Source organism: Trachurus japonicus, chromosome 6, assembly GCF_045865225.1.
Source record: "Trachurus japonicus isolate A0001 chromosome 6, Traja_1.0".
Taxonomy (NCBI): Eukaryota; Metazoa; Chordata; class Actinopteri; order Carangiformes; family Carangidae; genus Trachurus; species Trachurus japonicus.
Window position 1 is genome coordinate 7,430,436 of NC_140912.1, and position 20,810 is coordinate 7,451,245.

General features: G+C 40.3%; 1 protein-coding gene across 2 annotated transcripts in view; it reads left to right on the top strand.

Moving 5' to 3' along the window:
• lingo1a (leucine rich repeat and Ig domain containing 1a) overlaps positions 1-16,130 on the top strand; it is a 178,712-nt gene extending 162,582 nt beyond the window's left edge. For both annotated transcript variants that reach the window (XM_085778530.1, XM_085778528.1), the window contains one exon: positions 11,949-16,130. In XM_085778530.1, coding sequence (XP_085634656.1) covers positions 11,961-13,808 — 1,848 coding nt within the window. In that variant the 5' untranslated portion in view covers positions 11,949-11,960 and the 3' untranslated portion in view covers positions 13,809-16,130. The remainder of the gene's footprint in view (positions 1-11,948) is intronic.
• Positions 16,131-20,810: the final 4,680 nt, after the last annotated feature.

A 20,810-nucleotide genomic window follows, 5' to 3' on the forward strand; every position in this document is an offset into this window, starting at 1 on the left:
TTTATTTGAAAGAACTATCTATTTTAAAAAATGGAAAAAAACATAAATAAATAGAGGCAATATGTGCAGTGGTACATAAGGAGGTGGGAGGAAGGCCTTGGTGGATTGATGACATGACTGCTGCTGCTTTATTCTCCTCAGTGCCATGGAATTCTTGCTTGAATAGAAAAGGGCTGTTGCAACGCTCGACAGCATTATGAAAGGTCCTTGGAAGTGATATTGAATATTTATTCGCCTAGTTATGAAAGAAATCTAAAAAAAAATACCCACTTTATTATTATGATTTAAAATATATTATAAGTAAGACAATCCTTGCATACATGCATCCATATAACAACATAATATACTGTATATTGATCTGATTTAGGCTTTGAAATAAAAAAAAAATTCAAAACATTTCTAATTTATAAGCATAACCCAGTGGACAAACTGATGTAATGATAACATGCTTTATTATATAAAATAAAATATATATTTCCAATGTTTGGCTGATATTTGCAACTATACCGATACATCAGTGAGCTTAGAAGAGCTAAGAAGTATGTCTGGCTGTGGCATGTATGGGTCAATGTACGGCTACGAGCTTGGGAGCCGCAGCAGAAGAGGCTTGTGCTTCCAATTCAGCGCCTCTATTACACCAAGTAATCTACTTCCACTTCATGTATGATTATCACAGAAGGAGGCCCAGGAATAACTAAACATAAGGCAGCGAGAACACACTAGCACATCAGTTTAGAAGATAATGTAAACAACGAAAACACCATTGAGCCAATTAGAGACGCTTTTAATTTGAAAATTATACATTTATATAAAAAGAAAATACTGAGTTCGTAATAACACGTAATGCATTTCACTTCAACATGGGAAATGGGAGTCAAAATGAGGCTTGGAACTAAAATACCAGCAAGACCAATTCCACATATCAAATATAATTATTAATTAATTAAAAATAAATGAATGTAATACAATAATGGGGTAGTCGTGAGTACTGGAGGTTTTAGACCAATTAGATGTAAAAGAAAATAATAACAGCCAGTATTAATTATTTTACATAAACACACAGCATAAACATTTTGATTAAGGACTTGCTTATTAATTTAAATTAAATTAGATTATTGACTGAATTAAAGAAATACCTTGGACAGAACCCACTCACTTTTAAAGGGTTAAGTTGCCAACAGTGAACTGGGAGGCTTTACAGCTGGAAAGGAAACCTGTACTGATTTGTGGTGGACAGACTATGGCAATAATGGCAACACTGTTATTGAACAAAACACTGGTATCATATGGTGATGTACAAATATTGTATCTGCAACTATCATTATCTAGGCTATATTATTATTTCATGCATTCTGCTTGGGGGGTTTCCAGTCCTATTGAGCAGTGAGCTGGATGCATGTCACACAGCAACATCTCTATCTTTTGTCCTTTTCAACACGACAAGTATTTCTTAGAAATCGTTCCCAGTACATACACAGTGACTCACAGTAACGAATGTAGAAAAAAGAAAAAAATACTTAGGGTTTCTAATGATTTTTCTGTAATCATTAATGTTCTGTTACGATGCTATGGAGCAGTATCCTCCAGTGTCTGATCCCAGTGCATTAGTGTGGCATTTTGTGCAGAGAGGGGTCACCTCTCTATCAACTAATTACAGCTCATTTCCCTTTAAAGGCCCTCACTGTGAGCTGGGGGCCGGCTAAGCAAAAGGGACGTTTTCTTCAGCAGCACTGGGAGGAGAGCCTTTAGTTGCCAGTCATAGTTAAAGTCAATATGGCCCTGAGCCGCTGCACACTGTGCCCATCACACTTCCTCGCGGCCCATAATATATAGCGTAAATTATTCATTATGAAATATAGACACGTTTCCATGTTGGCTCCATTAATTGAGAGACGAGTGCAGATCGTAACATCCTGCAGCTGTAGATGGAGTAGTTAATGCAGTGGTTCTTCCATATCTTTGCAAACATTCATTTACTACTTTTACCTTTGAATTCATTTGTTTAGGTATTCTGTTGGGTTCTTGTGCTATTTTTATTTTTTTTTACAATTTTAACATTTTCACCTTTCAAAAAAGAGAAATAAAACAGATTATTTCCCCTGTAGCACTACTTGAGGACTTTGCATAAGTACTGCCATTCTTAAATTAAATCTGACACTATGTCTCGGTGAAGGCATCCGTGCAATAGAAGAGGTAAGGGCTTGATTTAGCTGCATAATATTAACTCATCACTCATGAATGATCAATCCTGAGAAAAAAAAGTGGATTATTTAAATAAGTTTGGAGCTGTCAGAGACTTTGTTTCTTTCTTTTTTTTTAGTTCTTTTTGTTTCAGCCCAGAGTTGTGAATGGGAATTCTTCGATATCAGTTTTTACTGCCACACATAAAATCAAACATATCGTAATCATACTCAGACTAAAATATGTAGTATGAATATTAATAGTAAAAACCACTGAAGCAGCCACATGAGTGGGACTTCAGGTTGCTACTCGACTCCTCTTTTTGGATTTATTCTCTTTTAGGCGCCTTTTAATGAAAATCGGAATTCAAAATTGTGCATAAAATACCAAAGCTGCTGCCTCATGCAGGTGAAGAAAGGATGGATGGTTACATAAGTAAATGTTTTCATGGCTGCTCATCAAAGCAGGGATGGCGGGGAACCTGTTTATTTGCCTAAGCTCCTTTTTTCCTTTTTGCACAATAGTGTGTGAATTCATTAGAATAATAATGTTGAAACGTCAGTGTTTCTTCTTAATCAAAAGCTCGTGGCCACATTATGCCAGAGAAGGAAATGCTTTCTTAATTTCTCATGAAAACACATTTTGTTATTCACAAAAAACAAACGTGCATCTCGACTACAAGTTCTATTGAATATTATTTGATCAAACAACCGCGGCATCTTTCTCTTTTACCTCTATCAAAGCCTTTTTTGAAGATTGAAAAGTATTTGGGGCTGTTTTCACTGAAGTTTTGAAGCCGCTGCAGGGACTACTTTGTGTACTGAAGAGAGATCTAAAGCAAAGCGAAAGTTCCCTCAACAATTAATCTGAAATAACCTTTCATAAGCTCATTTCTGCTACAAAGTCGGTTCAGGTAACTGAACTCTTTTTTGCTAACAAAAAGAAAAAGGAAAAAAAGAAACATGGTAAATATGTGCACACGCTCTGTATCCTCCACAGTTGTATAAAAAAAGTTAAAGAGGGGAGTTTATAGTGATGCACAGGCCAATGATATAGAGAGTACAGCTGCATGGAGAGATTATTTTCATGATCAGTCAGTCTGCTGGTTATATTTCACTTAGTTGCTGATTAAATCATAGTCTGTCCAGGCCGATGAGAATAAATGATGACATCTTTAAAGAGCTTTTTGTTCTGACTGACCATTCACAACCCAAATGTGTTTCATTTTTAATGATCTGAAAACAGATTTTCAGTGAATCTTCACATTTAACATTTTGAAATGAGTTTTATAAAGCGTTATTGTTCAAAGTCTCTTTAATATATGATAGTTTATCTGACTCACTAACCATCTTGTGTAATTGATATTATCATATTGTCAGATGAGAGCATGTTTGGTTTTATGGCCTTATACCCATTTTTAGAGTCAGTACAACAAAAGTTGTGATCGGGGCATTTTTTTTTAAAAAGCAGTATGACAAGAACTGCTGACTGAAAAAAAAAAAAAAAAACATATTCTCTTTGGCCCGTTGCTTGAAACAGACTTTCTAAAAGCACCTCATGGGGCCTTGTTAGTGCCGGCCTCTCAATCTTCCAAACTAAACAAAGTAGAACAGGGCAGGTTCATCCCACGCACTGAAACATTCATCCAAGATCAGTATCCAGTAGAAAGTAGAAAACCCTGTGACCTTCACGGCTTATTTCCTCCCCTCCATTTATTGTCGCTGGCTGCAGTGTTTTCATTCTTGCCAGTGTATCAGCGAGCGGCGCTGCGGGCTGGGGGCTGGGGGTCGGCAGCTCCTGCAGCGTTTGGAGACGAGTCCATGTGTAACCGCGTGCCCCCGCGTGCCCCCGCGACATCATCGCCTCGAGTCCTGAAGGCTCTGTCAGCAAGTTGTCCCCAACCCACCAGATCAGGCCTCTGGAGTAGTGGGTGGGGGCACGGTATTATGGGGCAAAGCAACACACACACACCACCAACAGATAGATAGATTTTATAGCAGCATCTCTTTATCTGTGTGTGTGTGTGTGTGAGTGTGTGTGTGAAGTAGCCCTCCTGCCTCTGAAGCATTTCCCATCTGCCTCCAGGGAAATAATTTGGTCATTCCAGCACGCCTCTCTGTGGGAACTCAACCCCCAACACTACAAGTCTGCTTTTATAATTAATGCATCAGATCTCCTCCACTCAGATGCATAGTTAAGGTATGTTTGCACTAATGGAGTAAAAGCAGCAAACTGAAGTATTTGCACTTTCTTGTCATATTCCATTAGACTGTGTCATCATCATGTTCCTCTCAGAGTGTATCATGATCACCATGGAGATGGTCTGACTTTCCTCGTCAGATTTCAGGTCATCTGCAAAACACTTTTAAGACCAGACACCTGCTGAACCAACGATGTGATGTAATGAAGATGCATTATCAAGTATGGGGTCATCCCTATGTTCCCACAGCCCTATGTTCCCACAGCCCTTTGGTCCCACCATTGGTTGGGTTTAGGCAATGAAGAAAGGAGTTGGTTAAGTTTAGTAAAAAGGTGGTAGAGAGAGTCCAGAGGGAACATAGGGCTGAGGGAACATAGGCACGCTCCCATGAGTATGATGGGGTAGAGTTTGGTATGAAATGGTGTACGCCTCCTTCCGCATACAAACAACACAAAGAATACAATACAACACCAGACAAAGTACTCATTTGCGCAGGTTTTTATTTATCAGCTCATCTAATACCTGATGAAATGAGTGCAAGATTAAATCAGTTAAATAACCCCCACCCCCAAAAAGTTAGATAATAATAATTATATCAGTATTATTACATCAAGCAAAGAGAGTAAACTTATGTTTGAATCAGCCACTACTTCCCATCAGTGAGCTCCATTTGTTCATTTTTTCACTTAGACATAAAGAGGATTTGTTGAATACACTGTTGTTTACTCACTTTGATCAAGGTCATATACTGTATGTACAGAATGACTTTGTTGCATGTAGTGCAAGAAGGAGATATTTTTATATAAAAGTGATATTGTGATAACTCTAACCCATTATGGTCTAGCTTTATTGTTTTGAGCAAAATCTTATAGGTTTTTCTTAGAGACCAAACCACTCACACACTGTAAAGGCGTAATATTGTAATGGTTATCTAAGCAAGATCAATATTAGATATCAGGTTGTGTTCATATTCATTTTCTGAGGAAAAAGAGTAAAATATACATCATTTTGTCAACAGCATCACACAGCCTTTCTCTAGCTTTTTTTTTTTTTTTTAAAACAGGTAATGTTGCCAGATGCTCATCATTTATATAACTGTTTTTACAGTATTAACACTGTCATAGCTTGGATGTCACTCAAATCTGTTTTTAAACAGGAAACGACATCTGAGTGTTTTGTTATTCCTCTAAAACACAGCTATTAGCAGGGTTCTTTTTTTATTCTTTTGAATGTGGTGAAGTGTAAGTTCTCATTACCACTGATCGCAGTTGTTCCAAAGTCCTGGATTCACTTTTAAAAACAGTCTGATATTCTGGAGGCTCTTCCCCTTTGAAAACACATCTCCTTAAAAACAAAAAAAATGATAAAAGAATGGTGATTCTCCGAACACAGCTGTGGAGACGAGGCTAATGAGCTTAATAATGATGGAACATCACACAAGGACACACACTCCATCTCTCATGTGTAACTCCCAAATACATCTATTGAAAAAGATGTATTTGGGTGAACTTGAGCTTAATGAAAAAACTTTGTGATGATTATAACCACAGTCACACACCTCCATTCTGTAAGGTCAGAGCAAAGGGTCAACAGCCCATAACTGAGTAAAGGCTGAAGGACTTTAGAGTGGGTGGACAGGAACATTTTGGGGGCAACAGCATGACCTCTGAATCAGACACACTTCTAATTACCACAAGACAATATCTGTTATCTCACCTTTTTTTTACTCTGTTATTGGGTGGACTTAAGGAAAAAAAAAAGTTTTGTCTGAGAAATTTCAATTGCTTGTTTTGTAGGCAACAATCTGTGAGTCTGTTGATTTGTAGTGCATTACTAAAGTGATAGTTCAACATTTTGGCAAACTGGCCCATTGCCATAACCCCTGTAGTTTTAGGTGTAGGTTTGCTATTTTTAGAACAGAGCCACTAGCTGCTCAGAGCTACGCTACGGAGGCTAATGGGATTTCTTGGTTTCCCTCATCAAACTCATCAAATACACAATCCAACAACTCCAAAACGCTCTTGTGGCCCAGTTGTGACCTGCACATTCACCACGCCAACTGAACGTTACAAGAAAGAGTTGTTTTCGAGGTAAATTCATGCATTCCCGTCGGGGGCAGTTTTTCGGCAAGCAGTCTCTGCTTGTCTTGTAACGTTACATTATTATCTCACACTGTAGCGTGGTGAATGTGCAGGTCACAACTTGTCCACCAGAGCGTTTTGGAGTTGTTGGATTGTGTATTTGATGAGGGAAACCAAGAAATCCCATTAGCCTCCGTAGCGTAGCTCTGAGCAGCTCGCAGCTCTGCTCTGCCGTTCTTAGAATAGTTTGCACCGACAGTTAAAGGTAACGAACCTACTCCTAAAACTATAGGGATTATGACAATGGGCCAATTTGCCAAAATGTTGTACTATCCCTTTAATAAAACCTTCAATCAATTGAGTTAATTTACAAAAGAAGACAGAAAGAACAGAACAAGGCTAATTTCAATAAGTGTTCATAATATATTTGTCAACGCTGTTCATATCAGTGACGCTGAGGGAAAATGTTAGATATACATCTTGTGTCTTTCTTCTTTCAATAAGTGCATGGTAAAGAAGTGGTACTTTGAAATATATATGCTTTTTTATTTATTTATTTTAATAAATGTATTGGTAGCTGTGTAACATCAGTAAGCAGAGCAACAGATGACCCCTCCTGGAGGTGAAGTTCAGGTGGGACGTGTCGACAGGCTCCGTGGCAGCGTTTGGCCGGGATAACAGCTGGCCACTGTTGGAATTCCGCACCTTGTTGCACCAACCAGCTTCTTCGCCTGGATTAGGGCTTTGCCGTCCATCTGTCGGGCGTTGGCTTACATATAAGCCCTGCCATTTCACAGACCGGGCTCCAGCCAGCAATCCCAACCGGCAGCTTAGCTTCTCAATGACATAAGGGTAACCTTTCTCTGGAAATTCAGCTAGGCAACATTACAGCAGTGTGTGAAAGTGAGCTTACTTGGGGAGCTAAAGGTCAGACCCCTCCTGGTTGGGATGGATTTAGCCAAAGCGTGGCTGTCAATATGCGTGCTCTCTGTTATAATTCCAAGTTGCTACTTAGCGAAGAAAGCTGATCAGATGAGTGTCTGAGGAAGCACGTTAACTCATAATCTCATCATCATAACCAACTGAACTGATTAATTTTCAAAATGATGAAACGTGATGCAATATAGTGTTATATGAAAACTGACACAAAAAGGACATTCCGTGCCTTATGAACTTGTTACATCTATTTAAAGAGGAGACTGGAGATAAGAGTGTGTGCTTACTTCTTCAAAGTCTTGTGAATTCTTCTAGGACAGACTGTCAAAGAGTACAGTAAATAAAATTCAGCAGTTGGGTCGGTCCAGTCAGGATTAGCCTGGCAGCTGACTAAGCAGTTTGCGAAGGAATGGGCTTGAAAGGCTTTTAACACTTTATGCACCAGATAACGTCAGCATCTAAAGGATTTCCTGGAAGCTTACAGGTATTTAACTATGGCATTTAACGAGGCTCGGGGGTGATGTCATGTGACAGGTAAACTAAAGCTTTGGTCCTGGTTAGGTCTTAACTGCCCCTCTCCCCACCCTATGTTTGATAGTGCTTATTGTGGAGAGCTTAATGATGATAGACAGCCTCATTCACAGGTGATAGCCTATTGTATGTGAAAGCTACATACAGACAGAAAGCGATCGATAGCCTACAACAAGTGGATGCATTAAACCTGTTCAACGTGAAGCCGTAGGGTTTAAATGAGGTACGTCAAAACAGTAGCGAACCATCCAGATGAAGAACAATTTCAAATGTAGGATTAGTCACGTATTGTCCTTAGAGACTTGAAATTGATTAAGAACTATCCAATAAACTGAATTTGTTGACAACAACATGAACCAGAAGTGATGTGGCAATGTCATTAATCAACCCTGATAGGCGACAGGAAAAAATTGCACCTGTTGTCCGTTTAATTATGATTTTACATCTGTTGATGAGATGGCTACTCCTTCTGTCACTCTATTGCAGTAGGAGCGTGCAGCATCTTCTACTTCCAGATATGAAGCAATATCTCCAGGATCCCAGTAGATGCCGTCATAAACATTGATCTCACCATTCATTGATCTAGTTATTACTGGTCGTGGACCAGTGAATCCTCATTTATTGAGCTCTATTGTCTTACTTCTCCTCGTCGACCACATTCATTGCTTTTAGAAGTACCCCCCCCCCCCTCCCTCTCTCAATTCCCCTCAATTAATGTAATTCTCTCGGAGCTCGCTGGAGTGCTCATTGGAATGAAGAACTGCATTCAGACTACAAGCCTGTGAGGGAACGATAACACCAGATCATTAACAACACAGAGCTGCAAATGTTTACCCATGGATGGCATCCATCATCTTAATGTTTCCCCGTCTTGACTTGTTTCCCTGCATATTTGTTGCAGAAGCCATGTGCAATCAGTGCTGAGGCTGCTCCGTCATGGGAGTAGGAATAAAAACACAGAAACAAATTTTGATGTGATGGAGAGATTGTTACATCATAAAGTCTATTTGTAATTAATTTTAGAGGTGGTCAGATGCGATTGGATTGGATGGGATTGATTGAATGTGGTGTTATTCTGTGGGCATGTCGATCCTGTGTAGAGGACTCATTGAGATGTCTGGATAGGATCCATATCCTGCTGAAGTTGCAGTCACCTAGTCTTACCAGCAAGGGATTACGATTTGATCATCTTCCTGATTGGGTTTCAGTGTCACTGGTAATAAAGTTAGACATAATAGAATGTCATTGAGTGATATCCAATATGTGATAGCCACAGGATAGAGGGTGACAGATGTAATTGAGCCCGTGATAAGGCCACTCCTTCATCTTAGGTGTCGTAGGGTGCCATGCAAAGCCCCATCCTACTCCATCTCACCGCTCTCAGCACGGACTTGATCAATGTGGGGTAAAGGAATAAGAATGATTAAATGTAGCTGGAGGCAGCGAGGAGGACCACAGCAGGCAGTGGTGCAGGCCTCTGATCTCAGATACACCATCCTATCAGTCTGTTTTTGAAATCACTTGGTTTCACATGATTACAGATGGTATCATCAACTCCACAATCTGAACTTTGACCTTAGAGGGAATAAAATGAAATTGAGTCAAGTAAATCTGACCTATAAACCCTCTTTTTTTTACGACTCTGATGTCCAGTTGCCAATTTGTCCTGTGAGAAAAAGATGTTAGTGGCAAACACAACGGTCTTAACTTATCACTCCATAATTAACTGTCAACTATAATCTCCAAGATTTCTCCTCCTTCTTTATGGTCTCAATCTGCCACATGTAATGAGAATCAGCAGAGGCAAAGAAGGCTGAATTATCCATGTTCACAGGACCTCTGTGAATCAGAGAGAACTATCATGTGACAAGTTCACAATCAGCATGAAAGACACATTTTTTAAGCACGAGGTGAAAGTGCTCACCACTGGCTAAATTCTACGTATTGTGACAACAGCCATCACACAAAGACAGGAGTCCCCCTGAGACATGTCTTAGGATGAGTGTGAATTAAATGTGAAGGCTTTTCTTTCAGTGTTTTCCTTTCACGTCAGTGAATAACAGCCCAAATCGTTTGATTCAAAATGTGTCCTTAAGCCCTGAATCATCACAAGTCTGTCTGCTTTTTACTACTGGAACCATTATACAACTGGTTTCATCTTTTTTTTCTTTTTCTGTTTTGATTAATTCAGTTGTTAATTCCATTCTAAGTGGTATGAGTGGAGGGATATAACAGATGGTATTGAAATAATTATTTCCTTAAAGCCTGTATTTATCTCTCTGTATCCAATTCCCTGGTTGTGTCTGGTCTATATTTTATCATAAAAGATTGCGCGAGCCGAGTGTCAACTCTAGCACATACATCACACTTGCTGCCATCCATCTTTGATTGCAACCTCCTGCTACTGCTGCTCCACCCCCCACTGTTTTTCTAACTTGCACAGCAAATTCAGGTTGGAAGCATGAAGGAAAGTGTGGGGGTGAAGGAAAAAAAAAAAACTTCATGGTACCAGAACAAACTGCAGATGTGTTCAGCAGATGTGTCTGTGGCACAGCATGTATTGGATTACCGTCTGAAAAATGCTGTTAATTCCCCTTGAAGCTGTGCCCCCTTCACGTCGTATCAGGATGATAGCATTGACTGATTGATCGGCTGCAAGGTGTGCAGCATTCCGCAGCAGACACAATGAGGGTGCCGTGCGAGACGTCTGTAGATTACTAGAATTATTTGGCCTTTGATTTTCCTGCAAGAATCAGTACTTCCTCCTCTATATCACAAATAGGTCTGATAGAATGCTATGCATTCACAGCAGCAACTTGCACTCGAAATATCTTTTGAAGCCGTGCGCACAAAGTGAACCATGCAGAATCAAAACTGTCAGCACTCTCAATTATGCAAACACATACCTTATTCCTTGTTACCGCCCAACTCTATTCATCTTGTGTCTGTGACATGAATATTGCAGCAGGATTCCTGTCTCTGTTCTGTTAGGAAGTGTGTCACATGACAATGGCATCCTTTTAGCACATATTATTTGCAGAGCTAACTGAAATAAAATAGACACAATGGCCACGACGAAGTGTTCTAATATGAGTTCATATGGCTGTCATTTCATACCGCTGGCCTCCTCTAACCACCATGTATTGCTGAAATTGCTGAATTTAGCAGAAACCTGCATATTTGAATATTAGCCCATAGCTCAGTGATATCAAACCGACCTCAGCTGATATTTCTACTGATGTCCTCCATGTTTGAGCTGATAAATTAGCATATTCTACAATCTGCATTGACGCAATAAAAGGTCTAATGGAAGTTTTTGAAATGTAAGGCAGTCAAAACCATCATTAGCTGCGTTTACATGGGTCCAAAAATCCTATTTATGATCAGATTAATAGGTAAATCAGATTCAAAATGTCTCATGTAAACACCTTAGTGGATCCGATTCACCCGGATCTGATTAAACTTCCAATCGGATTGAAAGAGGTAGTCTACGCCGATTTATAATTAGCTTGATGCCGCATATAAACGTCTGAATAGAGTGGATTCGGTTGATAGTGGATTATTCATTCTGCACATGCGCGCCCTAGTACGTAGGAGTCACATATTGACGTTCACAGGAAAATGTTGCAAAATTGGCGACTTTATTGCTAAATCTGGTGACTTTTTTTGTGTCAAAAGCAACTAGCGACTTTTCCCGGTGTTGTTAAAGACGTTTCTGGTTTTGAGAATCCAACGTAAAAGCGCGCATCACTGCTGTCATCAACAAGCAAACAGTGGTCATTGGTGGTCAGTCTCACAGCAGTATATAATCGGCTTCAGCTGGGGCCATGTATACGCAGATTGAATGTGAATCGCTTTATTTAGCGTATATGTATAGAGATCGAATAAGATTCATTTAATCCGATTGTTTTCAATCAGATTGAGGAAAACGCTGCATGTAAACGCAGCTATTGTTTTAGTTGTCTGATTTTAGTTTCCCACTAAATGTTTTCCCTCTCGCTCTCCTTGTGTCTCTCCAGGTAACCGATAAGATGGTGGCCAGGGAAGCGACTGGGCACAGCTACCTGGTGGCTTGCTGGCAGCCCATTCTGATCCTGATGTTGGGTACCGTGCTGTCCGGCTCCACCACGGGCTGCCCCTCCCGCTGCGAGTGCAATGTTCAGGAGCGCTCTGTGATGTGCCACCGCAAGAAGCTCATGACAGTTCCCGAGGGCATCCCTGCAGAAACCAGACTGCTGGACCTCAGCAAGAACCGCATTCGAACCATCAACCCGGATGAGTTCGCCAACTTCGCCAACCTCGAGCACCTGGAGCTCAGCGAAAACACCATCTCCACCATCGAACCCGGAGCGTTCAACAACCTCTACGGTTTGCGGACATTGGGACTGCGCAGCAACAAGCTGAAGCTGATCCAGCTCGGCGTCTTCACAGGCCTGAGCAATCTCACGCAGCTGGACATAAGTGAGAACAAGATTGTCATCCTGTTGGACTACATGTTCCAGGACCTGTACAACCTGCGGTCTTTAGAGGTGGGCGATAACGACCTGGTTTTCATCTCCCACCGGGCTTTTCACGGCCTGAGTAGCCTTGAGCACCTGAGTCTGGAGAAGTGCAACTTGTCCTCTGTGCCGACAGAGGCCTTTACTCACCTCCACAGTTTGATCACGCTCAGGCTGCGCCTCCTCAACATCAACGTGATTCGAGATTACTCCTTTAAACGGCTCTATCGGCTAAAAGTGTTGGAAATAGCCAATTGGCCGTATTTGGATACGATGACTCCAAATTGCTTGTATGGATTAAATCTCACCTCTCTGACCATTGCAAATGCCAACCTGACCACAATTCCTTATGTAGCCCTGCGGCACTTGGTTTATTTGCGCTTTCTGAACCTGTCATACAACCCGATCCACACCATCGAGGGGAATAAGCTCCACGAACTTCTGCGCCTGCAGGAGTTTCACCTGGTGGGAGGCCGACTGGCAATGATCGAACCCTACTCTTTCCGTGGTCTGAACTACCTGAAGATTCTCAACGTGTCTGGGAACTCCCTTAGCACCTTAGAGGAGGCCGCCTTCCATTCAGTAGGCAACCTGGAGACCCTCGCCTTGTATGATAATCCCCTGGCCTGTGACTGCCGACTGTTATGGGTTTTCAGACGACGCTGGCGACTGAACTTCAACAGGCAGCAGCCCACCTGTGCCTCCCCCGAGTTCGTCCAAGGCAAAGAGTTCAAAGACTTCCCGGATGTCCTGCAGCCCAATTACTTCACGTGTCGCAAGTCCAGGATTAGGGATCGCAAACCCCAGCAGAAGTTTGTTGACGAGGGAGCCATTGTTCATTTTGCCTGCCAAGCAGATGGAGATCCCGCTCCAGTGATAATGTGGCTCTCCCCGCAGAAAAAGTTCATCACCACCAAGACAATTGGAAGGCTCTCCGTGCTGCCAGACGGTACCCTGGAGGTGCGCTATGCCCAGATTCAAGACAATGGTACATATGTGTGTATAGCTAGCAACGCAGGCGGAAACGACACCTCTCTGGCTCACCTGCACATTCATAGCTACTCTCCCGACTGGCCGCACCAGCCCAACAAGACTTTCGCCTTCATCTCCAACCAGCCCGCAGAAACTGGTGCGAACGGCACAAGGGCCAACGTCCCGTTCCCGTTTGATATAAAGACGTTGATCATCGCGACCACGATGGGCTTCATCTCTTTTCTCGGTGTCGTCTTGTTTTGCCTGGTGCTGCTTTTCCTCTGGAGCAGAGGTAAAGGCAACACCAAACACAACATTGAGATTGAGTACGTGCCACGGAAATCGGACGCTGGCATGAGCAGCAGCACAGTGGATGCTCCTCGCAAGTTTAACATGAAAATGATTTAATGGACGGAGTTGTGGAATTTATTCATTTTGAACTTCAAAATAAGACAAATGGAAAAGAAGACATTTTCTGTCCTCTCCTACAAACCCGTGGATCCTGGTCTGTTAACATAGAGTAAAATGTTTTTTTTTTCCTGACTGAAGGACTATAGAATGGAGGGCGGTCCCTGACAAGTGAGAGGGAATGAAAAGCTCACCCACTGCTATAGTGCATTGGTGGTTCCTACGTGGCCTGTGGGGGCATTATTGAAAGTCAGATTTGTCATAAGCAGTTCATATTCCTGTGGATTTATACTTGGAAAAATATATCAGAAAAGAAAAAATAAACACTTCAAGCAGCCAGAATGCGACGGGCAGATCATATTTCGGCCATTACTGTTTTTTTGTCTGTATTTTTTAATTTTTTTCTTCAATTTCGTGTTTTATTTTATTATTATTTTTAATTTCCAAGATTAGATGTCAAGTTATGAATGAGATCTGTATGGGTTGATGAGCACATTCAAACAGCTTGGATAAATTTCTAGTAAATCATCAGTTCAATACATCAGTGTTGCAATTGTGAATGCTCTGTATGTGCTACATATGGTCTTTTTTACCCCACAGTGATGATTGTCCTGTGATCCATCAAATGTATATCTGTCACATAACTGAGAATCTGTTGAAATTGCACGCCCCATCAATTAGCAGAAATACAAACCATAGTATGGCACAATGACAAGTATAGGGACAAAAACATAACTTGTTAGTGATCTGAAGAAATTAATAAGAAACTGATTCGTTGCCATCTTGACCCAAAAAGTACAATAAATGGAACCTTAAAATAGTTGAATATATAATGCTATAGACATCAAACTGAATGATATTCAAAATAAGTGCTCTGAACATGTGTCATTTCAGTGACACTGGGATGTATCAGTGCAACCCAGCACTGCGCGATAAAGATCTGCCAGAAATGGGAAAGAATAACTGCATTGCTAGAAAGGTAAATACAGTATGGCGATATTTAGTTTTGGAGAGTAGAGAAAAAAAAAACAAGTTGTTAAATGTGTCTATTAGCATTCTAGCATTAAGGAAATGCTTTAAATACAGCCTTTTGAACCCAGTATCCGATATCAGTGTCAATCATCCCTAATTTCCAGATGTAACCCACAGCATACACACATGGATTGAGGGCATGATACCAAGGGAGATGTGAGATTGTTGGTATAATGCTCTGTAACAACAACAGATGCACGGCTATTCCACAGATCAGCCATCAAACTGAATGGTGGGGATTGGTACCTTGATACTATAAAAGCTTATCTCTGACCTTATGAAATTGCATTCCAAAAAAAAAAAAAAACAACTGTTATGTAATGGTATTATTTTGTGCTCAACATGATTATGAGGAAGAAGAAGAAAAAAAAAAGTTGTGGTGCTCACGTTTTATGGATACAATGTGCTCTTCAAGCTGTAGAATATTTCTTTCATTGTGGGTTCTTTTTTTCTTGATTGTTTTATGAGATCGACAGTTTACTTAAACCCCCCACCCCACTCCTACTCCCCACTCCCCACCCCACCCCACCCACCCTTCCCTTCCCATTAAAGCCATGTAAACATTAGCTAACAGGATCATTTACAGGTTTGCTATTCCCCAGACGTGTGCATTGTTTGTCAGAAGGGGGGGAAATGAAAAACTGCTGCATATTATGCTCCGAGTCAGTCCTGCATATAAAATGTGAGGTTACAGCCTTACCTTTTCAAAGTACACACTGTGGACAGCTGGGCTTTTGCGAACGTGTGTGAGGATAAAGGCTAAGTCAGTTATGATGGATGACATTACAGACAACGACACAGTAATGGGCTGGAAGTATGGACTGAATATGCAGATGGTTGGAGTGACACAGATGGTTTCACCCATGGAGCAATCTGAAGCAGCTTTGGTGTAATCCGTTTTGCATAAAGGAAAAAAAAAACAGTGGAAATGGCTCATGGTTCTCCCTCTTGCTGATTATGAATGCTCTCTTCGTTCAAAGTGTGGCTACTGTACCTAGCCTTTTTGGCCCCGAGTGATCCCGGGATTATGTTTTTTTTTTTTTTTGGTTTATTATTTCTTTTTTTGATTTTGACCCTGGACTATATTGACCATGTAGTCCGAGCCAACTTTTTACAAAAAAAAAAAAAAAAAGATACTGAAAAAGAAATCTATGGAAAATACATTCAAATTGTTCTGTGCAATAAAGGTAATATGCAGATTTTTTTTTTTTAATTAACAAAATTTTGTTGATGTTGAATTGTTGAGAATATGGTATGTTGTATTAAACAATCTATGGACTTTTTTAAACACATTATGGTCCCATCTTGATTTGAAAAATGCAGTTGGTGAGGAGCTGACGGTCTTTGAAGGGACAGCTGTGTATCGGTGGGGTTTGACAGATGTTAGTTTACATCAGTGACACAATTACTTTCCCAGGTGGTGACAGACACCATTTTTTAAACTGTGACAGCCAGAATCCCATTGATCTTGTTACAATTTCTTCATTAACACAGATTTATGAAAGGGAAATATAGCATAATACCCGTTTTAGTGCTTTGAAAACCATGCTCATTCTGTGCGTGTAACTTTCATCTTTCAATTAACAAATGAGCAATTTACTGTTTGATTCCTTTGACTGAATTCCTCATTAAATGAAGATGCAGTCTGCAAGGTAATTTAACATCATATATTTCACTGCTAATTGCTTGTTTACTGGGGAATTGGTAGTTCACTTGTTCACTTGCATGGCCTTTAAACATTAATTAAGCACCATTAGTGAGGGATCTCAGACATGATATGTATAGAGGATGGTTAATTTGTGCAGCACATGTGTCATCTTAAAGAGATAAGGATTAGTTTTGAACTTTAAAATGAAACAAAAAAATTGTATCACATTGAATGACTATTTTATTTTGGGATGTCTCGTAGCGAAACATGAGCAAATTGGGTTACCCTTTGAAGGTTATGGGAAATGACCAGGGATATGAGTAGGACTGTAGGACAGCCTAGTTTCATAAAACATGGGGCTGCTCTGCATTAAGTTTGGATCTCTCTCTCCCAATGCTTTTTATTTCACATCCGTGCTGCCTTGGTGGGGACTCCACAGGGATTTTGGGCATTCTTTTTTTCCCTCAAGCTGTATCAAAGCATGCTCATTTATCTTCTGACTTGAAAATAGACAGGCAGAATAGAGGAGGAGTGAAGCTATTCTTGAGGCCTCGGAGCCCCTGGGAGTAATGGAGACATCCATTGTTTTCATTCCTCAGATATTAGATCTGTGTTTAAAATTCTAGGTCAGGAACAGGCTGATGGATTCTGACACCACGCAACGACAAGTCGCCTCTCTTCAACTGAGCATGAAAATACGAGACACACCTCTGGGTGTTCCTTGCACTCATCCAAATACATGTGCCTAACAACATCTGGGAAGCGCTGCGTGCAAGCAAACAAAAGTGTTGAGTTTGCTGTTGGCGGCGCCGCTGTCATACAACAGAAGCTTCAGATTCCTAAAATAAAAAGCAAGTCACTTGAGATCCATGTTTAAATGTTAAATTTCTACTGATGGCAGGGAGGCAGCTTCTCATCCGTATGTGATACTCCAATTAAAGGCCTCGTTTAGGTCTCTGTGGTACAGTCTCTATATTATACCTACTGTATGCTGATACATCTACTTTAGACAGTCAAACCATTCTTGCAGTATGTCACACTTCACTGTGTGAAGTGAAAGTGACTGACTTTTTTAATTGTCTGACTAACTCCAAAACTTAACTAATTAAATAAGCATACATGAACTTATAGTTCAGTTCAGCTTTATTCAAATATGGGACAATAACAAAAACAAAGAAAATGAAAATACAGGTGGTCATTTAACCAACAATGAAACAAAGATGAAAGAGATTACAGTACCACTTCCTGATTAATCACTTATTATTATATTAATTTAGTTTCTAACTTGGTATATATGTATACATGTACACATAGACATACTATACATACACATTACATGTGATAAATTACTTATAATATGATCTCTGAATATAATATGAATATTAATAGGAATTTACATATCAATATAGGCTATATACACACATTCAACCATTATAGCATACATAAATACACTGCATACAAATATACATGCATGCATATGCATACATGTACACATACCAGTGTAGTATACATACACACCAACATATGCCCATACCTACATGCATCCATAGCCATTTTAATTGTATTTTAAATACTGCTTATAGTAAAGTTGTTAAGCACATGTAGTGACAACACTTTAAACTTTTCTTTCTTTCTTTCTTTCATTCTTTCTTTCTTTCTTTCTTTCTTTCTTGCTTTCTTGCTTTCTTGCTTTCTTTCTTTCTCAGATGCCTAAGGGTGTTTTTTAAGGGCCATGTAATGTATATCCAATTAGAAGTTAATGGGCTAAAACATAGAAAACTGTTCAATTAATTAGTTACTTAAAAAACAACAACAAACAACAACAACAAAAAAGAAAAAAAAACATGCAGCATATTAAATTCATATAAACATCACAGGGCACATCAATTTAGATCTATTTCTATTTTAATTCCTCTGCTACAGGTGTTTTAGGAGATAAACAAAGAGACTACACAGTACATCCTGTAGGTAAAATGTACTGGGTTTCATATGTGACTTTAAATACAGATACGCCTGTAATACTAATGTGAAAAAAAAATAGTGTTAAGATTTTATGGGATGAATTCAGCTTAGAGGCAAAGAACTTACTGTGTGGTTGTTCAGAGTTTATTGCTCCGCTGCTGTAAAACTTTATCTGCTGCAGATCGTCATTTTCACGCATCATTAAGGCAAAACAGGATATGGCAGCAAACAGCTTTCCAAAATAGAGGATAAAAAAAAAACACAGTGTTAACTCTGAAATCTGAAAGTAATCTGCCAGATAGTCACACGTGGCCACTCACTTATTTCACTTTTCTATGTGGATGGCTGACATTATCACTTTGCGACTGGCACAGTGTGTATTACAGCACAGAGGCAGATTAAAAACCACCTCGTTCCAAAGATGTTCCTTACATTCAGCTGGATTTTATGTTGTTTTTTTTTGCCAGGAAACTGTCCATAATTAACACCTCATTTTGCAAGGTGCCATATATTTCTGACATTTAAGCCGATGAGAATTTGTTGGGATCTTTCCATTAAGATTACAACATTTGCTTTTTCAGTCATTTCAAGCTAAGTACTTCATGTACGGAGGGAAAAAAGAGGAAGGAGAGGAGGATTAAGCAAATAGATTTAAATGTGTCAGATGTTCTCACACTGACTGTCGCCAGGCTGTTATTACTTAATACACGGGGTACAGGCTTATGTGCAAAAATACTCCATAACTTTACACGGAAAACTAATTCCTATAATGTGCACAATCAGGTTTTCATATGAAATGTTATCAAAGAACCCGCTAGAACTGATATCCATGTTTTCCCACCTGAAGGTTTACAGTAAGTCCAAAAATATTTCATACATCCCCATCCACATAATCTACGTCCATATATATATGGGGACTATTTAACCAGTAATATCACATTCAGTGTTTAAGCTCTGATCTGAACACACAGCTACTTCCTTCTCCTGACAAAACCCCAAGGCTGAACAGTTTTCAGTTCCTCTAAGGAGACTGGACACACAAAACAAAGTAGGAGTGTCGGGTCCTGTTTCAGTGAAAAGTCAGAAGAAATCAAAGCAGAAACATCCTTTGTTGAGGAGCGAGTAGCAATGTGTGGGTTTCTGGAGGCTGTTGACCGGACTTCTCTTTTCAGGATTGTTGGGAAAATGGACATGACAGTTGATTTTGTTACCGACTCCACTGACGGAATGATGGATTTAAGAGGCTACCGCACGAGCCAGGCAGCAGCAGAGCCTGCGTTATATCATTGTTAGCAGGGACACTGCTTGACTGATAATGACCCCGAGTCCCGGATGAATTGTGTCGTGCACATCCTGAAGCATATTTATTAGATGATTCCAAGGTGAAGATGACTTTGTGTTTTACTACAGGACCCTCAGTGGCACAGCAGACAGGACTCTATTGATGAACTGCATGCAAGAACATAATGGTTTAAAGACTTACGCTCACTTGAAAAAACAACAAAAAAAAAAAAACATTATGAAATCTGAAATCTGAGTTTTAACACATGCTGATATATGAAACTCAAAACTGCACTGGATCATCTGTGAACTAAATATGCGTCATTTCACTTCCCAGAAAGTGTGGTGTCAACTCCCTATATATTTTCTCACATAATTACCCTATAATTTGTGCAAAAAAAGATGGTGGTGGCTTGTCTATTTATACTCATGGCAGAATATTTAGAATATTCATATTTACTTAATATGCTTTAAGTTCAATAGGGGGTGAGACTTTGATCCTTCTGGGTTCGCAGGTTTATGTCTGGTGTGGCTCCCATGAGGGGACTTAGCTGTAGCTTTGATGTTGAGCAGACAGTTCTGCATAGTCAATAAACACCTCCCTGAGCCCTGCTGCTGCTGCTGCTGCTGCTGCTGCTGCTGCTGCTGCTGCTGCTAAAAAAAAGAAAAAAAAGAAGGAGAAGAAGCCACCTTACTCCCCTCTGTTACTGGCTTTTGACTGCTTCGCTATTGTTTCCCCGTCTTGGCTGGCTCCTAGCTATCGAGCATGCTGCACCAGGACCGTGTCCAAAAAGGCGATCTGTGGAGGCCCATTTCTGCCTGGGCCATATGCCACAGCCCATGTATCTGTAGGCGACTCAATCTACCCTCTTTATTTATTTAACAACCCCATGAAAGAGTTATGAGTTCCCAATTCAGAAATTGTGACAGCCAAAAAGACTGCATCTGTCTGCCATTAAAACCATCTTTTTGGCAGCTTGCTAAAAACGGAGTCACTGCCGGGGAAAAGCCTATACCGAACCTGTGATTTGTGCTCACTTTAGGGGGCCGCACAGCGATTGCAGGCAGATGTATGACCA